The 27,479-nt window shown below is 46.0% G+C and overlaps 1 protein-coding gene across 1 annotated transcript in view; it reads left to right on the top strand.

The window, feature by feature from the left end:
- The first annotated feature begins 984 nt into the window (after positions 1–984).
- Positions 985–27,479, top strand: part of GRK7 (G protein-coupled receptor kinase 7) — a 35,649-nt gene continuing 9,154 nt past the window's right edge. Inside the window, exons 1-3 of the mRNA XM_032631108.1 lie at positions 985–1,687; positions 3,244–3,681; positions 26,189–26,463. Coding sequence (XP_032486999.1) covers positions 1,082–1,687; positions 3,244–3,681; positions 26,189–26,463 — 1,319 coding nt within the window. The 5' untranslated portion in view covers positions 985–1,081. The remainder of the gene's footprint in view (positions 1,688–3,243; positions 3,682–26,188; positions 26,464–27,479) is intronic.

Below are 27,479 nucleotides of genomic sequence, written 5' to 3' on the forward strand. Positions count from 1 at the left end.
CCTTGCTTTGTGAAGAAAAAGCCTGAGTGTTCTTTCCCTGTAGGACACAAGTGTTATTTTTGGAGCAGAGATTCTTAGCCTGATCTCTGTCTAAACCAATTTCTGTTCTTTGTGAGGTCGTGGTCTGGGGCGGCTCTGAGTGATCTCTGTGGAGGGAAGCTTCCTGGCTTCATGAGGGAGCCTGGACCGAGGTGTCGAAGGGCCACGCCTGGAACTTCACGGCTCGGGGTCTCCACACACAGCTCCTTCGCCTTCAGATTCCCCTTTTAGGCTTGTCTCCTTGGAATAGTCTGGACCACATGATGTGAAGTGGTGTGATTTTCCTGCTGATGTCATTTCACGGGATGTTTTGGGTCAAGGTGACCCTCCCCTTTTTAACTGGGTACTGTAGGTCACAGACTCCTCAGAACTAAGAAAGCCATGGCTGGAGGATCTCTGTAGGCTGTAGAGGGTGTCGCCGGCTATGGGAGAGCCACAGCCCACTCTGAGGGCCACGACCTGGGTTCCCAAGGGCCTCTGGGAACATGTCTCGTGACTCACAGCTCAGAGCATCCCCTTCTGTAACCTGCTCTGGATCACGCTGCTAGACACAACCTCTCCAGCTTCCCACAGCTCGTCTTCCTGACCTGTCATTCCTAGGAGTTTATTTAACTTGCACCTGCTGGGAAATACGTAAAATCAGACACAGTTGAAAACACTGCTGTCATCAACAAATAACACACCACCTTTCCTTTGGAAATTGGTAGCTGGGGATTCAGGGAGCAGGTGTAGATGAGAAAGGCCCCATGATGAAAAGGTAGACCCTGCAGGTGTCACAGACTGCTTTCCCCTCGGTGGGTGACCCGTGAGGTGCCCTTCCCTGGCCGGCTATACATAGCCAGCAAAGCTTCTTACAAGAGAAACCTCTTTCCTCACCCTCCATCAGTCCCACCCGCAGACACGAAGCTTCGCTGTAAATCCCGCAGAAGTCACTGCACCTTGGACCGGACAGCAGCCAGCTTGGCCCGGGCCTGACGGCGTCCCCGCCGCAGCCCTCCATCCTTCCTTTTCTGTGCCGAGGAAGCACGATTGGTGCTCCGCCATGGTCGACATGGGGGGCCTGGACAACCTGATCGCCAACTCGGCCTACCTGCAGGCGCGGAAGTCCTCGGATACCGAAAGCAAGGAACTGCAGCGCCGACGCCGGACCCTGATGCTGCCCGGGCCGCAGAGCTGCGAGCGGCTCCGCCAGGCCCCGCCCAACGACTTCCACAGCCTGTGCGAGCAGCAGCCCATCGGCCGCCGCCTCTTCCGGGACTTCCTAGCCACGGTGCCCGCGTACCAGGAGGCCGTGGGCTTCTTGGAGGAGGTGCAGAGCTGGGAGCTGGCCGAAGAGGGTCCCGCCAAGGGCAGCACGCTGCAGGGGCTGGTGACCACTTGTGCGGCCTCCCCGGGGCACCCACACCCCTTCCTCAGCCCAGCTCTGGTCACCAAGTGCCAAGCAGCCACCACGGAGGAAGAGCGAGTATCCCTGGTGGAGCTGGCCAAGGCTGAGGCCATGGCCTTCTTGCAGGACCAGCCCTTCCTAGAGTTCCTGGCCAGCCCCTTCTATGACAAGTTTCTGCAGTGGAAAGTCTTTGAGATGCAACCCGTGTCAGACAAGTACTTCGAAGAGTTCCGGGTGCTGGGGAAAGGTGGTTTTGGGGAGGTAAGTGTTTCAGAATAGCCAGGCTGGAAGATGAAATAGACAGCATAATAGAGTTTTATTTCACCTCTTCTTCTTTTTTTTTTTTTTAATCTCAAGGGAACTTAGAACTAATCTCAGTGCCACATGTGGAGAAAGAATTCCTAGCTTGCTCTCGCGTCTTCTTTCCGGTCACCACGTGACATAAAATGAGAATGGCATAGGAAAAACTAACAAAATGTGGAACTGACCAAGAATCTTTTTTTTTTTTTTTTTTTTGTGGTACGCGGGGCTCTCACTGTTGTGGCCTCTTCCGTTGCGGAGCACAGGCTCCAGACACGCGGGCTCAGCAGCCATGGCTCACGGGCCCAGCCGCTCCGCGGCATGTGGGATCTTCCCGGACCGGGGCACGAACCCGTGTCCCCTGCATCGGCAGGCGGACTCTCAACCACTGTGCCACCAGGGAAGCCCCTGACCAAGGATCTTTATCGTGGGGTCTACAACAGGCAGGCACACACTGAAATGCCCCTCTGGTGAATGATAGCAACAAACAATGGGGGATCCCCCTTTCCCCTTAATTGTGGTAATGGAGGTAATTTGAGAAAAACTTCAGAGAGCTAAGAAAACACTCATCTTGAATTAAAGCCTGGAATTCCTTTTGCACCAATGCTGTGCTCATCTTTCTTTTTTTTAAGTTGAAAAAAATTCTTTAAGGTAAAAGTCACATTAGCCATTAACCATTTTAGAGTGTACAATTTAATAGCATTTGGTACATTACAATCTTGTATAACTATCATCTCTATCTAGTTCCAAGATATTTTCGTCACCCCTGTGCCCATTAACAATTACTACCCATTTCCCCCACTCCCCCAACCCACCCAGCCCCTGGCGACCACTGGGCTGCTTTCTGTCTCTATGGATTTGCCGATTCTGGTGTGTCATATCAATGGAGTCATACAGTATTTGAGCTTTTGTGGCTGGCTTCTTTCACTGTGCGTAAGGTTCAGAGGTTCATTCACATTGCAGCATGTATCAGTACTTCATTCCTTTTTAGGGCTGAATAACATTCCGTTGTATGGGAATACTACATTCAATTCATGTATCCATTCATCTATTGCTGGACAGTTGGGTTGTTTCCACCTTTTGGCTAGCGTGAATAGGGGTGCTGTGAACATTTATGTACAAGAATTTGTTTGAATACCTGCTTTCATTTCTCTTTCGTATATGTCTAGGAGTGGAATTGCTAGGTCTTAGGGCAATTCCATGTTCAACGTTTTGAGAAATCACCAAACTCTTCCAAGTTTTAAGTTCCCACCAGCAACACGTGAGGGTTTCAATTTCTCCACATCCTTGCCAGCACTTGTTATTTTTCCTTTTTTTTTTTTAATTATATCTCACATAGTGGGGGTGAAGTGATACCTCACTATCGTCCCAGCTCTATCTCAAAGCTTCTCTTTTCTCAGAAGCCTGCCATCTTTCCACCTTGGTGGCTTCCTGCTCCTCCACCCTCTGTATCCCCCTTCCCCTTCCTGTCTCCAGTACTGTCTACTTCTTCCTCTCCCTTTCTTTCTCTCCTTAAGGTATGTGCTGTCCAGGTGAAAAACACCGGCAAGATGTATGCCTGTAAGAAACTGGACAAGAAGCGGCTGAAGAAGAAAAATGGTGAGAAAATGGCTCTCTTGGAAAAGGAAATCTTGGAGAGGGTCAGCAGCCCTTTCATTGTCTCTCTGGCCTATGCCTTTGAGAGCAAGTCCCATCTCTGCCTGGTTATGAGCCTGATGAATGGGGGAGACCTCAAGTTCCACATTTACAGTGTGGGCGAGCGGGGCCTGGACATGAGCAGGGTGGTCTTCTACTCGGCCCAGATGACCTGCGGCGTGTTGCACCTCCACTCCCTCAGCATCGTCTACCGGGACCTGAAGCCCGAGAATGTGCTTCTGGACGACCTTGGCAACTGCAGACTGTCCGACCTGGGGCTGGCTGTGGAGATCCAGGATGGCAAGCCCATCACCCAGAGGGTGAGTGGCTCTTCGTGGGCCCAAAGGTGGGGCATAGAGTCAGAGAGGAGGGGAGAGGGCCATTCTATTCCCAGGGCAAGCAGAACCTTGGACTTAATGCTTTTAATTTCCTTGTTCTTAAAGCCCTTATGCTGTCATCTTGCCTTAAGTGGAGTGGTATAAGAGGATTAGCTCCTTGGGGGCTACTTTACTTTCCTCTCACTGGAAGCAGAGGGGAGCCTTCTTTGTGAGTTGGAGATGATCTGTGCCTTCACCATGAGATGGTAAGAGCTGAAGCCCTAGCCAGGATCTAGGTATGTCCCACCAATAACCACCTCCCTGGTGCCATGTTCCTGAGTCAATAGAGCCTTGGTTTCCTTTCCTGGAAAATTTTAGGGGCTGGACCCTAAAATTTCAGGATTCTAGGAGGTAAAATTTAATAGAATAAGAAATAGAAGTAACCCCAGCATTTAGCACATTAAAGTAAATATCTCCTTTTCTGTTGAGTACGCACTGGGGGAATGTTTTACATTGATCAAAGGTGAAATTTTAAATGAAAATACATATACAAGACAACAAAGGCAATTGATGTTTATTTTGATCAATTTGGTTCCAGGTGATGGCAGAGAATTCTTTAAAAAAGGAATTATAATTAAGCAATTATGTTAAGTGAACAATACAAAAATCTCTCCGATTCTGACCGTTCTTTACCACTGAGTTTCTGTGCACAAAGGTGGGAGAATTCCCAGGAAGATAAGGGCCCAAGTCAGGTTCCTAAACATCCACTTAAAACTTTGTTTTTGCACAGTTCCCAGCTTACAAGTCAGAGAGGACAGTCAGGCAAGGAAGTGAGAAAAATCATGGCAAGTTTGGGAAACCACAGGTGAATTTATGTGGCTATAATGTAAGGAATGTTGACAAGATGTGTAGGGCTCAGATCATGCAAAGGCATTGGAATTCTTTCTTGTGAGGGACCAGAAGCCATTGAAGGGTTTTAAGAAAGGGAATGGTGTGATTAGATTTGCATTTATTTTTTATTTTTTTTTTTTAGCGGTACGCGGGCCTCTCACTGTTGTGGCCTCTCCCGTTGCAGAGCACAGGCTCCGGACGTGCAGGCTCAGCGGCCATGGCTCACGGGCCCAGCCGCTCCGTGGCACGTGGGATCTTCCCGGACCGGGGCACGAACCCGTGTCCTCTGCATCGGCGGGCGGACTCTCAACCACTGCGCCACCAGGGAAGCCCTAGATTTGCATGTTTTTAAACACCAGTTTGGATTGTAGATGAGAGGCAAAGGAGCTAGTTAGGAGGCGTATGCGGTGGCTCAGGAAGAGATGATGAGGCCTGTATAAAACAGTAGGACTGAAGAAGTGGGAATAAAGCAGAGCTGTTGGAAAGAGACCTGATGGGACTTCAGGACCAGCTGGGTATGAGGGTAAGTGATGCGGAAGGTCTCTAGCTCCAGTGACTAGAAGGAGGAACAGAGTTATGCGAAAGCTGGTAAGTTTAATTGTGAGTGTAGTGTATATGAGGCTCCTATGTGACAGGCAGGTAGACATTTAGATAAAGATCTGGTGCTCTGATGAAAGGTCGGAGCTAGACATTAGGATTTGGAGTCATCATGACCTGGGAAGCAGCAGACACCACTGGGTTGTTTGGGAAACAGTGGAGGAAGAGGACCAGGGATGGTAGCTAAGGAACATCAACATGTAGGGGGTGTTGAAGCAAAGGGGCCTTGAAGAGGTTAAAGAAGTAGGACGAGAGTGACAGAGTCATGGGAGCTGTATCAGTTAAGGGTTGATTTCAGCAGCATATCATAGAAAACCCAAATAATAGTGGATTAAACAAAAGAGGGGGTTATTTTTCTTATGTAACAAGTAGTGTGGCAATAAGCATGGTTGGTATTAGTTCCGCAGCTCCAGGATAATGGGGTCAACATCTCTGTCATTTTGGCCTTTTTGACGTCTGCAAGATGGCTGCCCTAGCCCCAGACATCAGGTCCACGTTCCAGGCAGGAGAAAGGAGGAAAGGTCAGGAGTAAATAGGCATGCATGCACCAACCGAATATGTCTCCGAATATGAACTTCCTTGGAAGGCCCATCTGACAGCTTCCATTTAAATATCATTGGCTAGAACTATTATCTGGCTACCCTACCTGTAGGGGAAGCTGATAAATGACTTTTTTTTTTTTTTGGAATGAGAAACACAGGATATGGAGCAGGTAACTGGCAGCCTTCTCCACAGGAGCCAAAGGAGAAGAGGATTTAAGGGAGGAGAGTGGTCAGCACTGTCGAGTGCTGCCAACAGGTCAGCAGGGGATTTGACAGTCAGGAAACCGCAGTGTTCTCAGGAAGAGTGATGTTCAAGGTCAGAACTCAGACTGTGGAGGTTGGATTGACCTGGGAGTAGAAAGTGAGACAAAGGAAGGAGGGAGACTGGTCACTACAGGAGGACACAGGGAGGAGGATGGAGTTTTAAGGAGGGGAGATTTAGATGCTGAGACAAGAATCAGGAGAGAAAGTACTGGTTCTGTAGGAAGGAGAGGCTGAATGAAGGTGGAGAAACCGAGGAAGAGGTGGGGATGGGATGGAGGACTTCCATATCACTGTCTTCTAAGTTGGGGTGGAAGAAGCGGGAAGATGGCGGGGAAGCAGAGTGTTCGCCTCCGTGGGACTTCACTATGAAAACAGAAACATCGTGGGACTTCCCTGGTGGCGCAATGGTTAAGAGAATCCGCCTGCCAGTGCAGGGGACATGGGTTTGAGCCTTGGTCCGGGAAGATCCCACACGCTGCGGAGCAACTAAACCCGTGTGCCACAACTACTGAGCCTGAGCTCTAGAACCCGCGAGCCACAACTACTGAGCCCGCGAGCCACAACTACTGAAGCCCACACGCCTAGAGCCTGTGCTCCGCAACAAGAGAAGCCACCGCAATGAGAAGCCCGCGCACCACAACAAAGAGTAGCCCCCGCTCGCTGCAACTAGAGAAAGCCGCACGCAGCAATGAAGACCCAACGCAACCAAAAATAAACAAATAAAATTAAAAAAAAAAAAACGGAAACGTCATGAATCCATGTCTGTCTATGCATGGAAAAACCAAAGTGTATTTCTTCAGGATTTTGAATTCGCATTGTCACTTATGCAGAGGAGAGGTGTTCCTTCTGAGTGTCTCATAGGCATGTATCATGCTAATCGGTGGTACATCTCCACCTTGCTGAAGGTTGAGGAGACACATAGCTCTGTCTCTTGTAAATCCTTTCTCAGTCTTCCTCCAGCTCTATTCATGGGCCAAGAGAATATTTAGGGACAGTTCCTTCAGTGGCTCCTGTGTCCAGCTGTCTGACTCTTTTGGAAACTGGAGGAAGCTTTCCGTGCCTCCTCAGTATTGTCCACTATAATGAACGCAGTTGGTGGAGAAGTTTACTCACTGGAGACCTCTACCCTTTTGCCTTTCCTGAGTCCCTCTTTGTCCCATGAGACCAAATTTCTGGGTTTAGACCACTTGCCCCAGTCCTCAGACCTGCCTCCAAATCCCACGGGACCCTCAGGAAGGGTGCAGGATGGGGAGGGGAAGAGTCAGAGAGAAAGTTTAGAAGCCATAAAAAGAAAGACAGGGTTTCCCAGGTGGCGCAGTGGTTGAGAGTCCGCCTGCCGGTGCAGGGGACACGGGTTCGTGCCCCGGTATGGGAAGATCCCACATGCCGCGGAGCGGCTGGGCCTGTGAGCCATGGCCACTGAGCCTGCGCGTCCGGAGCCTGTGCTCCGCAACGGGAGAGGCCACGGCAGTGAGAGGCCTGTGTACCGCAAAAAAAAAAAAAAAGACAGAAAAATGGAAAGCATCCCTCTTTCACTGTTTACCCCTCCACATAGCTAAGTAGAGCCCCTCGGTTTCCTATTTACTGTAGGTCCCACACATGTAACTGGGCCCCCAAGTGGACTTTAAGGTCATTATACTCACAACATTTCACAGAAGAAGTGAAAAGGAACATATTTACAGGGCTTCTGTAACCACTAACATTGTTTTGATGTCAAGATACTGTATAAAGAAGTACTGTGAACATTATGAAGAAGGTGTGAAGGAAAAATCACCCTGATTATGAAGGTTGATACCTGCCTGAACTCTGCAATCCTTCCAGAAAAGTTAAGGCATCGTGGCTTTGGAGACATGGCTAGCTGCTTCTCATTCAGCTACTCATTCAGTCTTTTGTAAGCCAGCATTGCTTTCTGCTACATATGAAAGAATGCCAGATTCTCAACAATTTCAGTGCCAAGGTCTCTGTGTAAATCTCCTGGCCTTTTCCTCCTGTCACAAGATGGCTTTTGCAGCTCCAAACATCAAGTCCACATTCCAGGATGGAAGAAAGGAAGAGAAGGGAGAATGTTAACAGACTCTGCTTACACCGCGTTGGCCAGGACCATGCCACATGTTCACCTCTAGCTGTAAGGGAGCCTGAAAAATAGTTTTTCATTGTCCAGCCTCTATTGCAGGGGATGATAAAGGAGATGGGGAGTGAGATCAAGTGTTGGATGAGCTGACAGCATCTGTCACCAGCCCCCAGGAAAAAAGTATTGAAAAAGATGAGGAAATCTTGTTCAGTTTTTAACTCACACAGGCATTAAAATTCGCAAATCATTGTTACAATGGTGTGGTAGGTAGAATTCTAAGATGACCTCCAATGACCCTTGCCCCTGTATAATTTTTTTCCCATTGACTTGTGGGCAAGACCTGTGAGCTATCACTCCCGTGATTGTATTACATTATAAGGCAAAATGGATTCTGAAGATGCATTTATGGTTACTAATCAGTTGATTCTGAGTTACTCAAAAGAGAAATTAACCAAGTGGGGCTGACCTAATCACGTGAGTCCTTTAAATATGGGTATAGAGGCCAGAGACAGCAGAACTCAGAAACTGAAAGCATGAGAGGGCTTCAACACACCATTGCTGGCTTTGAAGATGGAGTGAACCACATGGCAAGGAATGTAGGTGGTCTCCAGAGCCGAGGGCTGCCTCTGAATGACAGCCAGAAACATAGCAGGGACCTCAGTCTTACAACCACAGTGAACTGAATTCGGCCACAACCACATGGACTTGGAAGAGCGTCCTGAGCTCCAGATGGCAGTGCAGCCCAGCAGAATCCTGACTTTGGCTTTGTGAGATCCTGACCGGAGAACCCCTCCGATGCTGTGCTCCAACCTACAGAACTGTGAGGTAATAAATGGGTGTTGTTTTAAGCTACTAAGTTTGTGGTAATTTGTTACACACCAATAGAAAACTCATTAATAAAGGAAGATAGCCAATGGAAAGATGAAAAATGGCATCAACGTTAATGGTGACGAGAGCAAGGTACTGGACACTGTTAGAGGGACGTTTTCTTTTCCAGCAGGGATCAGTACACCTACCATCTACTACAGACATACCACAGAGATATTGTGGGTTTGATTCCAGACATTTTTTGGTTTCCCAGTGTATATAAAAGTTATGTCTACGAAGTATGCAGTAGAATTATGTCTAAAAAACTTTATACATACCTCAATTTTAAAATAATGCTATTGGCAAAATGGCACAAAGGACTTGCAGGGTTGCCATAAACCTTCAATTTGTAAAAAATTCAGTATCTGCGAAGTGCAGTAAAGCAAAGCACAATAAAACGAGGTATGCTTGTATAATAGAACTTGAAACTCTTAATTGAATTTGAAACTCTGGAAGTGATTCTTCCCAGTGGGTAACCCTTCCCTAGGTATGAGCTGAGCCTCCCTGGAGGGACACAGGCCCTGTCAGGCTATTTCAGGACACCAGGTGAAATACTTTGGACATTGCTTTATAGGCAGCAAGGAGCCATTGAAGGTTTATCAACAGGAAATGGCATGACCAGAGTGATTCTTATTTTTTTTTAATTTTATTGAAGTATATTTGATTTACAACGTTGTGTTAATTTCTGCTGTACAGCAAAGTGACTCAGTTTTATATATATATTCTTTTTCATATTCTTTTCCATTATGGTTTATCACAGGATACTGAGTATAGGTCCCTGTGCTATACAGTAGGACCTTGTTGTTTATCTATCCTATATATAATAGTTTGCCTCTGGTAATTCCAAACTCCCAATCCTTCCACCCCCTTTCCCCTTGGCAACCACAAGTCTGTTCTGTATGTCTGTGAGTCTGTTTCTGTTTCATAGATAAGTTCATTTGTGTCGTATTTTAGATTCCACATATAAGTGATATCATATGGTATTTGTCTTTATCTTTCTGACTTCACTTAATATGATAATCTCTAAGACCATCCATATTGCTGCAAATGGCATTATTTCATTCTTTTTTATGGCTGAGTAGTATTCCATTTTATATATGTACCACATCTTCTTTATCCATTCATCTGTCAATGGACATTTAGGTTGTTTCCATGTCTTGGCTATTGTAAATAGTGCTGCTATGAACATGGGGGTGCATGTATCTTTTTGAATTATAGTTTTGTCTGGGTATACAGAATGATTCTTTAAGGAGATGACTGAAACTATGATGAATTCAAGTAGAGGGAGCCTGGGGTTCAGGAGAAAGGGGGGCCGGTAAGGAGCTACTGTAATAACTCCCACATGAGGTAATGAGGGTTGAAGTAGGGCCCAGGGCTCTGAGCAGTCTTACATCCAGAGCTCAGCTGCCTGGCTTCACCTAGCCTCCATCAAGACCCACGTCTGTACTCACTTCTCTTAAATCACGGCTGTCCCCAGTGGAGGGGGCGGGGTTGTGGAGAGAATGGAGCCACTTCTAGAAGGTGGTGCCTTTTGCCCCGTGGAGCCCCTGGCTGCTGGTAATTGGGCAGTGACTCAGGAAGGAAAGGCGAGGGTAGTTCTGCTCGAGTCTGAGAAAGACTGAGGCAGACACACGACAAGAGACAGGAAGGCTTAAGAGCACTGGCCACGGGCTTCCCTGGTGGCGCAGTGGTTGAGAGTCCGCCTGCCGAGGCAGGGGACACGGGTTCGTGCCCCGGTCCGGGAGGATCCCACATGCCGCGGAGCGGCTGGGCCCGTGAGCCATGGCCTCTGAGCCTACGCGTCCGGAGCCTGTGCTCCACAGCGGGAGAGACCACAACAGTAAGAGGCCCGCGTACCACACACACAAAAAAAGAGCACTGACCTGGGAGGCAGAAACCCTGGCTTATGGCTGACTCACTGTGTCTGGCATCTCAGGCAGGCCCCAGAGCATCCTTAATCTCTAAGATTTCATGAGTCTATGAGATAGTCTTTGAATTATTTGTAGGAAAAGACTCGCAAACACCAAAGGTAAACACATGGCATACGTTTTACTATGATTTACTGGGATATCCGTAAGGGTTCTTACCGGACAAAGGGAAGTTACTTAAGAAAATGAAATTAATGGTTTACATAACTAAGAAGCCCAGAGTGATCCAGGGTCTGAGCAGTATGAGCGGGAAACTCTCCTTCCGTGCCCCAGCTCTGCTCTCCTCGGCGTTGGCCTCACTCCTGCTCTCAGGGGCTCCTGAGTGGGGGCCACCGACAGCTCGACACATATCCTACCAACCGAGCAATCCCGTGGAAAGAGAACAGTTCTTTACGAACAGTTCCTTCAAATTCCCAGGGAAGACTCTCAATGGACTGCTCAAGTCACATGCCCAACCATAACCAAGTCCATTAGCCAGGCTAGATCTCTGCTGTGCTCAGGAACCAGGGAGACGTTCTGTTCTATATCTATATCAGGAACTGAGGGCAGAGGAAAGTGTTCTCCAATGGAAAGTAGGGATGGAGGGACTTCCCTGGTGGTCCAGTGGTTAAGGCTCCGCGCTTCCAGTGCAGGGGGCGAGGGTTCGATCCCTGGTGGAGGAACTAAGATCCCACATGCTGCGTGGCGTGGCCAAAAGAGAAAGAAAGAAAAGAGGGGTGGAAGAGAATGATGAAATGGAATTCAGATAAGCAAAAACAGTGGGTACCCCTAATAACTGCTGTTATCTCAATGGTTTGAAAAGTTTGGAAGAGTCCTGACCTCTTAATCAAGGGATGATGGGATCTAGAGCCTTTCTATAAAGACTTACAAGATAGGGAGTATTATGGAGATGGAGAAATTGAGACTCAGAGAGGTTAAGTTACCCCCCCAAAGTCACATCTCTCATATGTGAGATGAACCCAGGTGTGCCAGATTCAAGAGCACTTACGGTTTTGACTCCACCTTGTCAAGTTCACACGGAGCAGAATGTGACCTCTGGTTTGTAATGCTATAAAAGGCCCTCCACTGAGTAAAACTCAGAATGAGTGCATGTGATGACATAGCATATCTTCCTCAGTCTGGTCTGATATGGATCTCAACCTCAAGCCTAGTCGGACCTCTAATGGAGTTAAGACTTTGGAAGAGGATTGGCCCAACCTTTACAGGGAACGATGTGACTAATATCTCAGTCAGCCTTCCCACACCCAGACACAATATCATTAAACGTGGTCCCAGCCACTGTCGATATTCACCTTTAATAAATGTGATAAGCACTCCTGCCTGTTCTCAGCTGACATCCAAGTGCACACAATAAAACTAACTCAGCATTTTTAGAACTGCCAGGTAAATATAACAGGAAAATCGGGCAATGGGACTCGTGCTGGGACTTTTCAAATTCAACCATCTATGTGGAGAACAGTGACCTTCAGATATTGTGGAACATGACTGAGTCCTTAAAACTTGCTGTATTGTCAGGAATTGGAATGAAGTTAGTGCAGTGACCCAAAAGCTTGTGATATGTTTGGTTACCATGTCCTGCCTCTAACCAACTCCTCACATTCAGAGGGATAATGTCATAGAGTTTGGGCATAATATTTATTTTGAAGCTTCTGTCGTGCTGACTACAATGCTAGTGACACACTGAATAAGTGATTTTGTCTATTTTTAAAATTTATTTATTTTATTTTTATTTATTTTTGGCTGTGTTTGGTCTTCATTGCTGCACGCGGGCTTTCTCTAGTTGCGGCGAGCGGGGGCCACTCTTCGTTGCAGTGTGCGGGCTTCTCATTGCAGTGGCTTCTCTTGTTGCAGAGCACGGGCTCTAGGGCACCCGGGCTTCAGTAGTTGTGGCTCGTGGGCTCAGTAGTTGTGGCTCGCGGGCTCTAGAGCACAGGCTCAGTAGTTGTGGCGCATGGGCTTAGTTGCTCTGCGGCATGTGGGATCTTCCCGGGCCAGGGCTCAAACCTGTGTCCCCTGCATTGGCAGGCGGATTCTTAACCACTGTGCCACCAGGGAAGCCCTGAATAAGTGATTTTAAAAAGATCTCTGAGTGTGTTTCATCAGAAGTTAATACCTACATACATCACAACCATTATGACCCTGCTCCAAAAAATTTTCTCTTTGAGAATTTACTTCTGAGAACCACACAGGACAGGCATTCTGGCTACTTCATGGTCACATATCGGTCTCTACCAAAATCCTAAACACCGGGCTTCTCTGGTGGTGCAGTGGTTAAGAATCTGCCTGCTGATGCAGGGGACACGGGTTCGTGCCCTGGTCCGGGAGGATCCCACATGCCGCGGAGCGGCTGGGCCCGTGAGCCATGGCCGCTGAGCCTGCGCGTCCGGAGCCTGTGCTCCGCAACAGGAGAGGCCACGATAGTGAGAGGCCCGCATACCGCAAAAAAAAAAAAAAAAAAAAGAATCACTCCATCTGAAGTGAGAGCAGATCAGAGGGGATTCGGGTGGATTGTGGTCATTTGTAATCCAGGTGAGAGATGATAGCAGCTCAGCCAACAGGAGGGGTGGTGGAGCCAGAGCACAGTGTTTGAACTGGGAAGAGATTCCAGAATGACTGGGCCTCAGTGATAGTTTGGACATGGGCTAAGGGAGAGAGGGCTGTCAAGGGTGATTTACTAGGTGAAGTCATGTCACAGGTACAGACTTGGCCCTGAATACAACAGGATACCAGGCAAACAAATGTCTGCCTTCATGAAGCCGAGGACAGGGAAGACACTGATAAGTCAAAGGGCCCTGACAATACAGCAGTCAGACTGTCCAAGTTGAGTGCATAGGAAGGGCACCAGCCCGACATTGGGTCATGGGCTCAGGAAGGGCTTTCAGGAGGAAATGACAACTGAGTCGAGACTTAAAAGGCAAACAGAAGTGAGGCAGGTCATCATTAAAAGATCTAGAAACAATAAATGCTGGAGAGGGTGTGGAGAAAAGGGAACCCTCTTGCACTGTTGGTGGGAATGTAAATTGATACAGCCACTATGGAGAACAGTATGGAGGTTCCTTGAAAAACTAAAAATAGAACTACCATACGACCCAGCAATCCCACTACTGGTCATATACCCTGAGAAAACCATAATTCAGAAAGAGACATGTACCACAATGTTCATTGCAGCTCTATTTACAAGAGCCAGGACATGGAAGCAACCTAAGTGTCCATCGACAGATGAATGGATAAAGAAGATGTGGCACATATATACAGTGGAATATTACTCAGCCATAAAAAGAAACGAAACTGAGTTATTTGTAGTGAGGTAGATGGACCTAGAGTCTGTCATATAGAGTGAAGCAAGTCAGAAAGAGAAAGACAAATACCGTATGCTAACACATGTATATGGAATTTAAGGGGAAAAAAATGTCATGAAGAACCTAGGGGTAAGACAGGAATAAAGACACAGACCTACTAGAGAATGGACTTGAAGATTGGGGGTGGGGGAAGGGTAAGCTGTGACAAAGTGAGAGAGTGGCATGGACATATATACACTACGAAATGTAAAATAGATAGCTAGTGGGAAGCAGCCGCATAGCACAGGGAGATCAGCTCGGTGCTTTGTGACCACCTGGAGGGGTGGGATAGGGAGGGTGGGAGAGAGGGAGACGCAAGCGGGAAGAGATATGGGAGCATATGTATATGTATAACTGATTCACTTTGTTATAAAGCAGAAACTAGCACAACACTGTAAAGCAGTTATACTCCAATAAAGATGTTAAAACAAAAGAAGTGAGGCAGGTGAAGAGAAAGGAGAGTGGGCTTGGCACAGCAATCAGCATAGGGGGTGGTCCTCAACTGAGGGCGATTTTGGCCCCTAGAGCACTTGGACAATGTCTGGAGACCTTTTTGGTTGTCATGACTGGGGAGTTGCTACTGGCATCTACTGGGTAAAGGCCAGGGATGCTGCGAACGTCTTACAACGCACACCACAGCCCCTCCCCACAAATAATGATCCACCATGTCCATAGTGCTGCAGTGAAAACCCTGGCCAGAGGCCTGGGGCTCAGCCAAGGACAGTGTGACTCTGCAGCTGTCTAGAGTATGGAGTCACAGGCTGTGAGGGAGACAACAGGTGCCACCAAGAGCGGAGCCTGTGTCAGGCCCTAGGAGGCTGGAGGAGTCAGACAAGGGCATTCAAACCCAGTGCCAAGGGTGCTGGGGAGCCACTGAAAGTTTCCAGGCAGGAAAGTGACAAAATCAGCCTTGGAAGGGCCAACAGGAAGAGGGAGTTGGGATGAGGGTAAGGAGGAGAGGAGTGCAATGTTCACAGCAGCAGTATTTACAATAGCCAAGACATGGAAACACCCATCAACAGACAGTTGGCTTAAGAAGATGGGGTATAATATATATGTCAAATGGAATATTACTCCTTCATAAAAAGGAATGGAATCCTGCCATGTGCAGCAGCATGGATGAGCCTCGAGAATATTATGCTTAGTGAAATAAGTCAAAGACAAAGGGTGTATAATACCATTTATATCGAGAATGTAAAAGATAGTACAAGCGAATGTATATGCAAAACAGACTCACAGATACAGGAAACAAAGGGGAGAGGGAAGAGAATCTGGCACTCTGCACGGCTTGGTGCGTGGAGCATGGGTTGGCCCTCCGTCTTCCGTGGGAAGTGCCAGGCTGGCACGTCGTCTGTTGAGTTGTGGCAGTGAGGAGAGAAAGAGAGCCGTGAGGCTTGCAGGGTGCAGCAGGAGAGGGCTGTCACGCACGATGATGCGATCCAGGGAACAAACCGTTGCCGCATCACCTAATTTGAGGTAGACACGTTGGAAGCTCAGAGCATCCTTTCAGATCAAGTGCAGCTGATGAAATACGGTCCACGGGATCAAAAAGATGGAAGGAGGGTGAGTCTGCCAATCTGGTTCTGCCACTTACTATGGCTGCTGTGTACAGATGCACAGGCTGACCACAAACCCAGGTGGAGAACCTCCTTCTGACGGGCCCAGACGTGCCACTTAGGCTTGCCATAGCCCTGCATGTGACCCCAGACAAGTCATGCCTCTTCTCTGAGCCTGATTAATACTGCTCCCCTCTTAGGCTTGATGAGAAGATTAAAGTAGATGAATGCCTAGCAGAGGTCAGCCACTTGGTAGGCACTCACAAAATGATTGCTATGATTGTTTTACAAGAAGCCCAGCGCTAGACCCTCTGCCACGATCCCCACTGTTGCATTGTTTCTGCCTCACCTGAAAGGCACTGTAGCTGCTCAGAGGACCTTTGCTGCCATGCTCTGTTCTCTGAGGGACACTAGGAGCCAGCAGGACCCCAAGGCTGCAGCCGGGTGGGCAGTGGATGAAGGCGCAGCTCGCCTGGAAGCTGAGCCAAGCAGCCACATGCCATTGTCTCACTTCCTCACAGCCACGTGGAGCTTCGTCTGTGATTTTATTCTGAGTATCTTAGAGTCACCATGGAAAATAGGCATCAGCCTGCTGCTGGACAGATTCGCAGAATGTGAAACCACCAAAGAACACACTCCAGTGGAAGAATCACAGCTATTGATCTCTGATGATGTACCAGGCCCGTCTTTCAATCTGATGGAGTCTTAGAGGCTTCTGGGTTTTTCTTTTCACGTAGCTGCCCTGCCTGAGACAACCAGAGCCTGGCTTGGTGACCATCGTGGCTAACACCTAGTGAGGGCCTGCTATGTGCCAGGCTTTGGAAAGGCAAGCCGTGTGTCTTATGGCTTTAATCTTCATCACAGTCCTATGAGGTAAGAGCTGTGAAGCTCAGAGAGGTTGAGTAACTGGCCTGGGGGTGACCAGCTGGTAATTGGTAGAGCTGAGATCTGCACCAGAGCAGACTGATGCCAGACTGTATAGCTGCAGAATTCGTTCTTGCAGGGATCCCTCTTTCGGATCCCCTCTTCCCAGGGGTGTCAGGGAGAGCAGGAAAGCCGGAAGCGGCTGGCAGAAAGCGACGGGGGCGGGAGGGCAAGGAGCAAAAGTTAGGTCCGCGCTCTGGAGGCTGCAGCCCGGGGCTGAGCACACGGGGCGGAGCCTTGGAGCAAAGTCCCCTGGGGTCCCGGGCCGCATTCCTCTGAGGTCTGCAAAGGCCACCGCTTAAAGGCGCAGAGGAGCAGCTGGGAACGAGAACAAAGCGGCCGGGCCCCCCTCGGAGGAAGGAAGGAGCGAGCCCCAGGAAGCAGCCGATAGCGCTAAGCTCAGCTTGTTTTTTTCCTCTGCTCGACAGTTCTCCTGCCACGGCAAACAAAAGATGTACATTCTGATTCCCTCTTCTGTTTGGATTGTGCTGTCGAGTGGATCTGGTGTGTGATGAACTGGGGGGAAGAGGCATCCGCGGGCGGTTTCTCGCTCCGCCGGCCAGTTTGCTGGGCCATCGGGAAACGCAGAAACAGCTTCCTTGACGGCGTCTTTCTCCCCGCGCGGCTCAGTAAATCCAGCCTGGCCTGGCCACACCAAGGGCACCGGGATACAGGCATTTCCTTTAATGATGGAATTTAAGGTTGCCAACTTTTCAGGTTCACTGGGACCTGGAAGTGACCTTGACCTTGAAGGACCTGCCCATACACACGCAAGCATGCGCGGGGACACGCACACTCCTTAATGGACGTTTAAAACTAGTCGGATGAGAACTATGCCCTCTAAGCCCCCCACTGAAAGGCCACACCCTGTTCTCATCACTGCGGATGAGGTCACAGTTCGCTCCTGCCCAGAGCCACACTGGGCTACTCAGTGTGCAGACCCCGCCCCGCCTGGGCCCTGCCACTTAGCTCCCATGGGCCCCGGGGGTGAGAGTGACAACAACTGCAGGGTCAGTGGAAGCCAGCATCCAACAGCAAGAGCAAGGAAGGGGGTGTCCGCACAGGTCCCCACAAGCTGGCTCTGATCCACCTTCCTCAAAGTCTGGACACCTGTAGGTGACAGGTGGCCCTGATGGGACTAAGCAACCCACATGTGGTGACAGTGGCAGATGGACTTCTTGCTGCCCACCGGGGGGAGGGATTTGGACCCCATCTGGCTTCCTGATGCTTGATGCCCTGAATGCTGGGCATACTTCGTTTTGCCTGACCAGGTGCTGACGGAGTGGACCCACCAAAGGGCACTCTAGAACCAAAGCAAAACAAAATGAAGCAAAAAAAAAAAAAAAAAAAAAGTTAAACTCTACACAGAACCCACCACGGAGTTCCGTTGCTGCTGACGCTCGAGTGATCCCTACAGCCCTGGCAACGGCAGTTCTCCATCTCACGGTCCGAAGGAGATTGTTTTGATGCCACAGAGACTGACGTGCGGGGCCCTTTGTAACGGCAGGAGTTAAACTGAGCCACGAGAGGTCAGCGTGGTTAGACCTTGCCCCATGCTGCTTGGCCCGTCCTCTCCTCCCACCCCACTCTGAGGAGGCAGTTCACAGGCCGAAGACAAATGGCATAAAGGGCAGGCAATTAATTTTTTCAGCTGGAGGCTGCGATGGAATTTGGGTGCTTAGACTCTGGCGCACGCTGCTAATTCCATTCTTCTCCTCTGTGAAATACCTCCACTCTTCAAGGAGGTGGTGCCCTTCAGAATTCCATCACTGACATTTTCTGTCTTTAGGGCCAAGAGGTAGAGTCCTGATAATTATTTGGAACGAATCTGAGGTTACCCTGCATGCCATGAGCGCTCTTTCCAAGATTCCAAGGGGCTATAGTGCCATAAAGACGGCCGGCGATTCTTCACTCGTTTCCTGGGGGTGGGACCAAGTTGGTCCCGGCGTGGCTCAGGGTCTGGTGCCGAGCGACCGGCAACCTCTGTGGTGTGGAGCAGGCCAGCCAGCTTGCCTGAGCAGTGATGCCGGCAAAGAACAGAGAACTTGTTGGGAAAAGAAGAGAAGCAGCTTAAGCAAGAACGGACCAAGATGAGGACTTAGTACCTGGCAGATGGGGAGAGGGAAGGGGGATACTCTAGAGGGAGAAAAGAAATCCTGAAGGGAACTTGGAAGGATAAGAAAAGGCTCCCTCGCCTGTTTCCACAGAGGCAGTGTTATGTAGTGGTTCACAGTGCAAGCCTGTGCGTGAATCTTGGGTGGGTGACCTTAGGCAAGATATGACCTCTCTGTGGTTTAGTTTTCTAATCTGCAAAATGGAGGATAAAATAGGCTCTATCTCATAGGTTTATCATGACGATTAAACAAGAAGTTCACGTGAAGCGCTTGACAAAATATTTAGCATGTCATAAACACTCAATAAATATTGCCCATTATTATTTCCAATTTTTCTCCCGGTGTGTGTCTCACAATCCTTTGTTCACGACTGGCATATGCTGCCCACTCTTTACCCTACACCTTCCACTGAGCGACTGATGTTTATCCAGTGTCCCGATTAGGAAGTCACTCGCCTCTGAAATCTGCTTGCTGGAAACTTGCCACACACGGAGCAAGCTCACAGTAAATGTGGCCGAGTAGAACTTACAATCACACCCGTCTGAAATGCAGTGGGATGTTGTATATAGTCTTTCTTCATGCCTCTCCCACCCCAGCTCAAGAGACTGAGCCAGGGAGAAGCCTGACCCAGGAACATATAGCCCAACTCAGAGCTGTAGAGAATGCAATACTACATACAGGGAGACCCTCAGCCCCTTTCCCATCTCAGCTCCCACAGTGAGGGCAAACAGGCTGACACCTCTCAGGTGGGATATTGGAGGATCTCCCTTCTGGGGAAACTGAGCAGCCTAACACAGAAGGTCTACAGATACAGGCAGGGTCCCCAGTGACATGGCCTGGCATAATCACCCTACAGTGAAGCCCATCAGTCGACCAGCTTCTTGTCAGCTTTTTGGTGTCGCACTCTTAAATACAAACAGAGAGTCAAAGATCACTTGTCATTTGAAAAAACCCTCCAAAATGAAAGACAATGCCAAAACAAACAGAAGAAAGAAATTGTAGGAAACAGGAACAATGCGGGGAGTAGAAAAGAACAATTTTTTTAACACCTACAATTAATATCTTTTGAGATTTAAGGGAAGATACGGCATCCATGAAACAAGGACAGATGTTGTAAAACAAAGAACATTCAGAGAAGAACAAGGACATTTGGAAATTAAAAATATATAAATATGTTTTCAGAACAACGTGGATAAATCTCAAAAAACATTATGTTAAAAAAAAGTCAGACACAAAAGAGTTTCTACCATACCATCTACATGAAATCCAAGAGCAAACAAAACTAATATATGGTGACAGAGATCAGAAAGTGGTTGCCTGGGAAGAGGGGAGGAGAATGAACCAGAAGGGGCACAAAGGAAATGAATGGAAATGTTCTTTATCTTGTTGTATTTACACGGGTGTAGTCAATTATCAAGATGTACTGAACCCAAACTATAAGTACATTATTCTGTGTTAATTATATGTTAACAAAAACATATTTGCAGAAATGAAAAGTTCAGTAGAAGTTTCTAGATCTAGCTATTTCCTGTAAGTTGATCTAGCTCTCAACTTACAGGAAATACAAAGAATAGAGGAACATGTTAAATAACACCACAGGAATGCAGTCAGCAAAATCTGACTGTGGGAAACTGCAGTTTAACCAGCTTTTTTTTCCAACAAAATCTTGCAGGGAGTGAGGAGAGAAAGAGGAAAAACGTATATAGTCCCGAAGATTTAAGAGACATATCAATCAATCACACTGTGTGAACCTTACTTGGACCTAAATTTAAACAAACTATTTAGGGGGCAAGTGTGTAGGACAATTGGGAAAGTATAAATATGTCCAGATATTTGATAATATTCAAGAATTATTGTTATGTTTAAAGTGAGATAATGGTGTTTGCAGTGCTTTGTGTTTATTTGCTTGTTTTTTTAAGTGACCTTATCTTTTAGAGATTCATAATGAAATACTTACAAATGATATCTAAGTTAGTGGCAGGGGTGGGGGGCATTGGGCGTGAGTAGGGACACAGGAAACAAGATTGGTCATGTGTCGATAATTGTTGAAGCTGGGTATAGAGTACACTGGGTTTATTATTCTAGTGTCTTTTCTTTTGTGTATGTGTGAAATTTCCCATTAATAAAGTACTTTAAAAAAATAGAGGAGTTAGAAGAAAAATTGAGGAAGTCTCCCAGAAAAAAAAAAAAAAAAGAAAGAAAACAGAAGACAAAGAGACAGAAAGTGGGAGCAAAAATAAGAAACACAAAGGGTAAGTTCAGGATTTAAAAAAAGGGGGGAGGGGAGAGAGAAGAAAGAAAATGAAAGGGAGAAAATGATCAAAGAAATAATTTCAGAAAATTTCCCAATACTGACAGCCACTAGTTTCTGGATTGAGAGGCCAGCCAGTAGCCAGCACCAGGGATGAAAAATACCTCACAGCAAAGCCTATCGCTGAGAAATTTCATGAAGTTGGTGTACTGGGCCACAGACCTCACACACCCTCTTACATTCTCTCTACGGCCTCCTTTTCTCTCTCTCTTGGGCAACACCCTGTTGGCACCACTTGTAGGCCAAGTTGTTCCTCCACTTTTAGAGCTGGGTGAAATATTATGCTGTAGTATGATGTGGGACCTGGTTTTCCAGGCAACTGCTAAGTGTCTGGATGACATATCTGGAAATAGAGACAAACTAGATTTGGGATAATTCTTTTTTATTTCATCCTTTAACAATTCTATTTTTTATTATTTTTAGTGATGTATAATCTCAATATATAATTAAACATTTACATGTCAGAGAATTCAAAATGACATTTCTTTTTTTAACTGAAATATAGTTGTGGTACAATATTATATGTTATAGGTGTACAGTATAGTGAGTCACAATTTTTAAAGGTCATACTCCATTTATAGCTATTATAAAATATTGGCTATATTCTCTATGTTGTACAATATATCCTTGTAGCTTAGTTTATACCTATTAGTTTGTACCTCTTAAAGTCCTACCCCTGTATTGCCCCTCCCCACTTCCCTTGCCCCACTGGTAACCACTACTTTGTTCTCTGTATCTGTGAGTCTGCTTCTTTTTTGTTATATTCACTTGTTTGTTGTATTTTTTAGATTCCACGTATAAGTGATATCATATGGGGTTAACTATTGACTAATGGAAGTAGGAGATGGGAGGGAGCTGGGCCGATAGATGCCCCTCCTCTGCTCTCCCCTGTGGTTCTTCCTTGTGACTCTTGCAGAAGAGTTTCATGTGCTGATGAACTAGCAGCCAGTGTGGTAACGTCTGGCGTCACATCCCCCCACCCCTTACTCCTTTTTCCCCTGTGCATTCTATTATGAAAACTTTCAGACATACAGGGAAGTTGAGGGAATTCACAGCGAGCACCTGTACACCCATGACCTAGAGTTTACCTTTGACATTTTAAACACCTTTATTGAGATATAATTTAAATACCATAAAATTGACCCATTTAAAGTGTACAGTTCAGTGGTTTCTAGTATATTCACAGAGATATACAAACATTATCGCAATTTTAGAATATTTTCTGCACCCCCAAAAGAAACCCCCTACCCATTAGCAATCACTCCCATTCCCCTTCTCCCAACCCTAAACAACCACTAAAATTGGTTGCATGCAATTTTAGATACTGCATTTCAGTGGAATCCTACAGTAAGTGGTCTTTGGCGACTGGCTTCTTTCACTCATAGCATAATGTTTTCAGGGTTCATCCATGTCATAACATGTGTCAATACTTCATTCTTTTTTATAGCTGAACAATATCCCATTGTGCATTATTAACATTTTATTAGACTTGCTTTATCACATGCCCATCCATCTCTCCATCCCTCTGTTGATCCATTAATCCATCTTATATCTTTCACGTGTTTCCCCCATTTTGTTGTTCTTGTTGTTGAGCACACAGAATTCTGAGTCATTGAGGGTGAGATTACATAAGATAATAAGAGCAATGATGAAAAATTGGCAGTGTTTTCTGTTAAACATGTGCTTTGACCTTCACATTTTTAATACCATGCTCTCTGACCTAAGAAATTTATAAGTATATATCTTATTTTCTGGCCTAGTTAACTTTCTTTCTCCTCTGATAAATATTACTTTTTTCCTTTCCGAAGTACTTAAAATTAGAGAATGAGCTTTTAAAAATGAGATATTTAAAAAATGAGTGTGTATTTCTTACATGAAAACTAAACATTATGAAGGACTTGCTTGAACTTTTACTCGTGTTCTCACTGGATATTTCCCCCATTTTTTAAGCTTTTTCCCAACCGTCAGTGCCTTCACCTTGCACACCTCTCAAGTGAAGCTCATATCACATTACCACATGGCCACCCTCGGTGCAACATGTGAGGCTGGGAGATGGAGTGCTTAGCCTTCTGGCTCTATAGTAAAGGGACAAAGGGAAAAGGGAGCCTGGGAATGGACTTTCGCCACCTTGGCAGACAGTGTTTCTCAATTTCATCTACATCTCCCCCTCCAGTCTCCCCTCCTACCATTGCATCCCACAGAGCTTATACTCCAGAAATGCCAAATTAATTAAAGTTCCCCAAGCACCCCACATTTTTCCGGACTCCATCTCTTGCACATGTCCATTACCTGGACAGCCTTCTCTTTGTGAGAAGGTTCTTCCCTCATAATTCAGCTCAGCTGTCACTTTTCAGTAACGTATCCCCAACACACACATTCACACACACACACACACACACACACACACACACACACACTCTGGCCTCCCTATGTTTGTTTTCCACTCCCATTAAGGCATTTACCCTCCTTTACTGAATTAACCTTTTGACCTGTCTCCACCAGCCTATAAATCCTCAAGGTCAGGGGCCAGGCCTAGTATGTCTTGGTATCCCTAGAAATCACTGCAGGGTGTGGCTTAACAAATATTTGTTGGATAGTGGATGGAAAACATCTAGTTACCATCTTCACTATTGTTTACGTAAGAAACATTTCGTTGGGCGTGCAGCAAGGGAGGCTCGGGGGTAAACACCCAGTTTGATACAAAGATGAGTAAGACTGTATCCTGGGCCTCAGAGGAGCCTACAGCACCCTTTTGTTTTGGCAGACGTAACTCTGGACAAGATGCCAGGACAACAGATGTAAACTGTTGTCCCAGGGCAACCGGAACATATGGTCACCCAAATTACATACACACTCCTACGAAAACAGCAGTGCCATGCTGACTCATGCCCAGCCTGTCAGACCAAGGTCACTTCCACAATTTTCTTGCTCAAGCCAATTACTCCTCATTAGTGCTTAGGTCATTTATGTTTTTCATTGTTGTTATCCATGTAAAAATCATCCGTGAAATTTAATGTTCCTAAGGTATTACATATATTGTATACATTAAAAACATATATTTAAGCAACTAGACAGAAAAATAATCACCCAGTAAACAACTAAAAATACTTTCCAACCTTTTTTGATGTACTGAATTCACATTTATAATCAGTAACCCATTACATATATGCACTTCTTGGTATTAACACTAGACTCTAGTCTATTTTTTTTTTTTTTTGGTCGCATGGCGGGCACGTGGGCATGCCCCCTACAGTGGGAGTACAGAGTCTTAACCACTGGACTGCCAGGGAAGTCTCCTGGTCTGTTGTCTTTATTGAAAGGCATTGGGTGTTTCCAGCTTGCAACCGTTAAGAATAATGACGCTATGAACATCGCGATGTAGATCCCTTTCCCTTTCTTCTGAATCAATTCTTTGAGCTACTTGCTCCAAAGTCAAGTGACCTGGTTGAAGAACAGGAACAGTTGATACATCTCATTGTCTATGCTCTGTGTCTTACTGCTCTCCTAAAAATCGGAGTCAAATTACAGAGCACATCTGTTTCTCACAACTCTGCCAATAATTTATGTTCTCATTTTTATGTAAATATTAATAGAAGCTTATTGTCGTTTTAGGGTGTTCTTTGCATTTTTAAGTGCTGCAAAGGTTATACATTATACTTTAATCAAAAGCAGCTTAGTTTTTATGAAAACATATTATAATGTAAATACATACTTTATAATTACAAGGTATGTTGCAGGTATTCATTAAATATTTGTTGAATGAATGAACGTATGAAATTATACTCAGTTACAAAGAGACAGATGCTGCGTGATTCCACTTATATGAGGTACCTAGAATTGTCAGATTCATAGAGACAGAAAGTAGAATGGCGGTTGCCAGGGCCTGGGCAGTTGGGGTAATGGGGAATTGTTTTTTGGGTTTTTTTTTGTTTGTTTTGCTTTGTTTTCTTTGGCTGTGTTGGGTCTTCGTTGCTTCACGCGGGCTTTCTCTAGTTGCGGCGAGCAGGGGCTACTCTTTGTTGCAGTGCTCAGGCTTCTCATTGAGGTGGCTTCTCTTGTTGCAGAGCACAGGCTCTAGGCACACGGGCTTCAGTAGTTGTGGCACGTGGGCTCAGTAGTTGTGGTTCATGGGCTGTAGAGCGTAGGCTCAGTAGTCGTGGTGCACGGGCTTAGTTGCTCCACGGCATGTGGGATCTTCCCGGACCAGGGCTCGAACCTGTGTCCCCTACATTGGCAGGCAGATTCTTAACCACTGCACCACCAGGGAAGCCCAATGGGGAATTGTTTAATGGGTATAGAGTTTCAGCTTTTAAAGATTGAAGAGTTCTGGAGATTCATTGCACAACATAAATGTACTTAAAACTCTTTAAACACTTAAAATGGTAAGATGGTAAATTGTATGCTACGTATATTTAAAAATATATATATACACACATTAACCCAATGGTCATTTGGTATATATTGTCGGTAGAAGTGTGCCTACAATATGTAGTCTTGCATGTTAAATGAAGTTTCATGTGTGGAATTTTATGGATTAAAATTTCTGTATTAAATTTTCAGTGCAGAGACAAACAGGCAAAGATGGCTGATACATTAGTATCATTACATAGCAAATAGAGTAAAAAAAATCATAGACCAGATAATATTATGTGAACGTCCAATATTAGCAATAAAGAACTCCACTTAAAAAAAATCACGCGTCTAATTTTCTATTATCTGTGAATAAAAAGCAGAAGCAGGACTTAGGGGATCTTAGAGACAGCCGCGTGAACTTTTTACCTTAAAGATGAGGTGAGGGGACTAGGAGAGTCTAGGTGATTTTCCCACTTCAAGATCAGCCGTATCTCTCTCTTTCATAATGCACTCCAACCAAATCCTCTTTATGTCTCATTGGCCAGAATGGATTGCATGGCCTGCCCTGACTACACCAGAGGCTGCTGGGAAAGCAGGGAATAGAATAGGTTAGACACATGGCCACTCCAAGTAAATTAGGGTTCCCTCAACAAGGAAAGAAAAGGATAAAGGGTGTTGAGTAGGCTGTCAGCAGTGTCTGTTCAACTCACGTTAGTGTTTTTGTTTTGTTTTGTTTTTGTTTGGGGCATTACAGGCTGGAACCAATGGTTATATGGCTCCTGAAATCCTAATGGAAAAAGCGAGTTATTCCTATCCTGTGGACTGGTTTGCAATGGGATGCAGTATTTATGAAATGGTTGCTGGACGAACACCATTCAAAGATTACAAGGAAAAAGTCAGTAAAGCGGATTTAAAGCAAAGAACACTGAAGGAGGAAGTCAGATTCCAACACGATAACTTCACAGAGGAAGCAAAAGACATTTGCAGACTCTTCTTGGCTAAGACACCAGAGCAACGCTTAGGAAGCAGGTAACTATCATATAAAGACATGATTAGTGATGTCAGCATTTCCACAGGGATTTGGAGAATACTTTGGATTAATGACAAAGGCTTGGGATTAAGTAGTAGTAGTATTTTCCTGTTATTATTTGTATATTATGTGGTTAAGTATTTTCAACACTTTCAAACACTATGAACATTTGATATGGAACAATCTCCAAGACGTATTTTTTTAAAAATAAATACTGCAGTTTTTAAATTTTATTTTATTTATTTATTTATTTTTGGCTGTGCTGGGTCTTCGTTGCTGCACGCAGGTTTTCTCTAGTTGCAACGAGCGGGGGCTACTCTTCGTTGCCGTGCACTGGCTTCGTATTGCGGTGGCTTCTCCTGTTGCCGAGCATGGGCTCTAGGCACACGGGCTTCAGTAGTTGTGGCACGCGGGCTCAGTAGTTGTGGCACATGGGCTTAGTTGCTCCGCAGCATGTGGGATCTTCCCAGACCAGGGCTTGAACCCGTGTCCCCTGCATTGGCAGGTGGATTCTTAACCACTGCGCTACCAGGGAAGTCCTCCAAGATGTATTTTAAAGTGAAAGTTTCTGCCCCTTTAAACATATCTGTAAAATATCATTAATCAGTCAACAAATATTTATTAAGTACATATGATGTTGCCAGCTATGTTAAGTACAGTTGAAATTAGTTTTGAGGAAAGTCAAGTTTTATTGCCCACAAAGAAATAATAAGATCAAGATATTTTAGAAGAAAAAAATAAGAAAACCTGATCTATGGCAGTGAGTAACTGTGTTATGTAAGGAGAAAACCAAGGGTTTTCAAGTCACAGACATAGACTCACAACCCAGCTTGGCTACATACTGATCATTTTACCCCAAGCAACTGAATTACTTTCTTGGAGTCTCAATATCCTCATATATAAAATGGGGTTTTTTTGTGGGTGTGATTGTTAATTTTATGTCTTAACTTGACTAGGCCACAGTACTCAGATATTTGATCAAATACTATTCTAGATGTTTCTGTGCAGGTATTTT

This window comes from Phocoena sinus, chromosome 4 (genome assembly GCF_008692025.1).
Source record: "Phocoena sinus isolate mPhoSin1 chromosome 4, mPhoSin1.pri, whole genome shotgun sequence".
NCBI lineage: Eukaryota > Metazoa > Chordata > Mammalia > Artiodactyla > Phocoenidae > Phocoena > Phocoena sinus.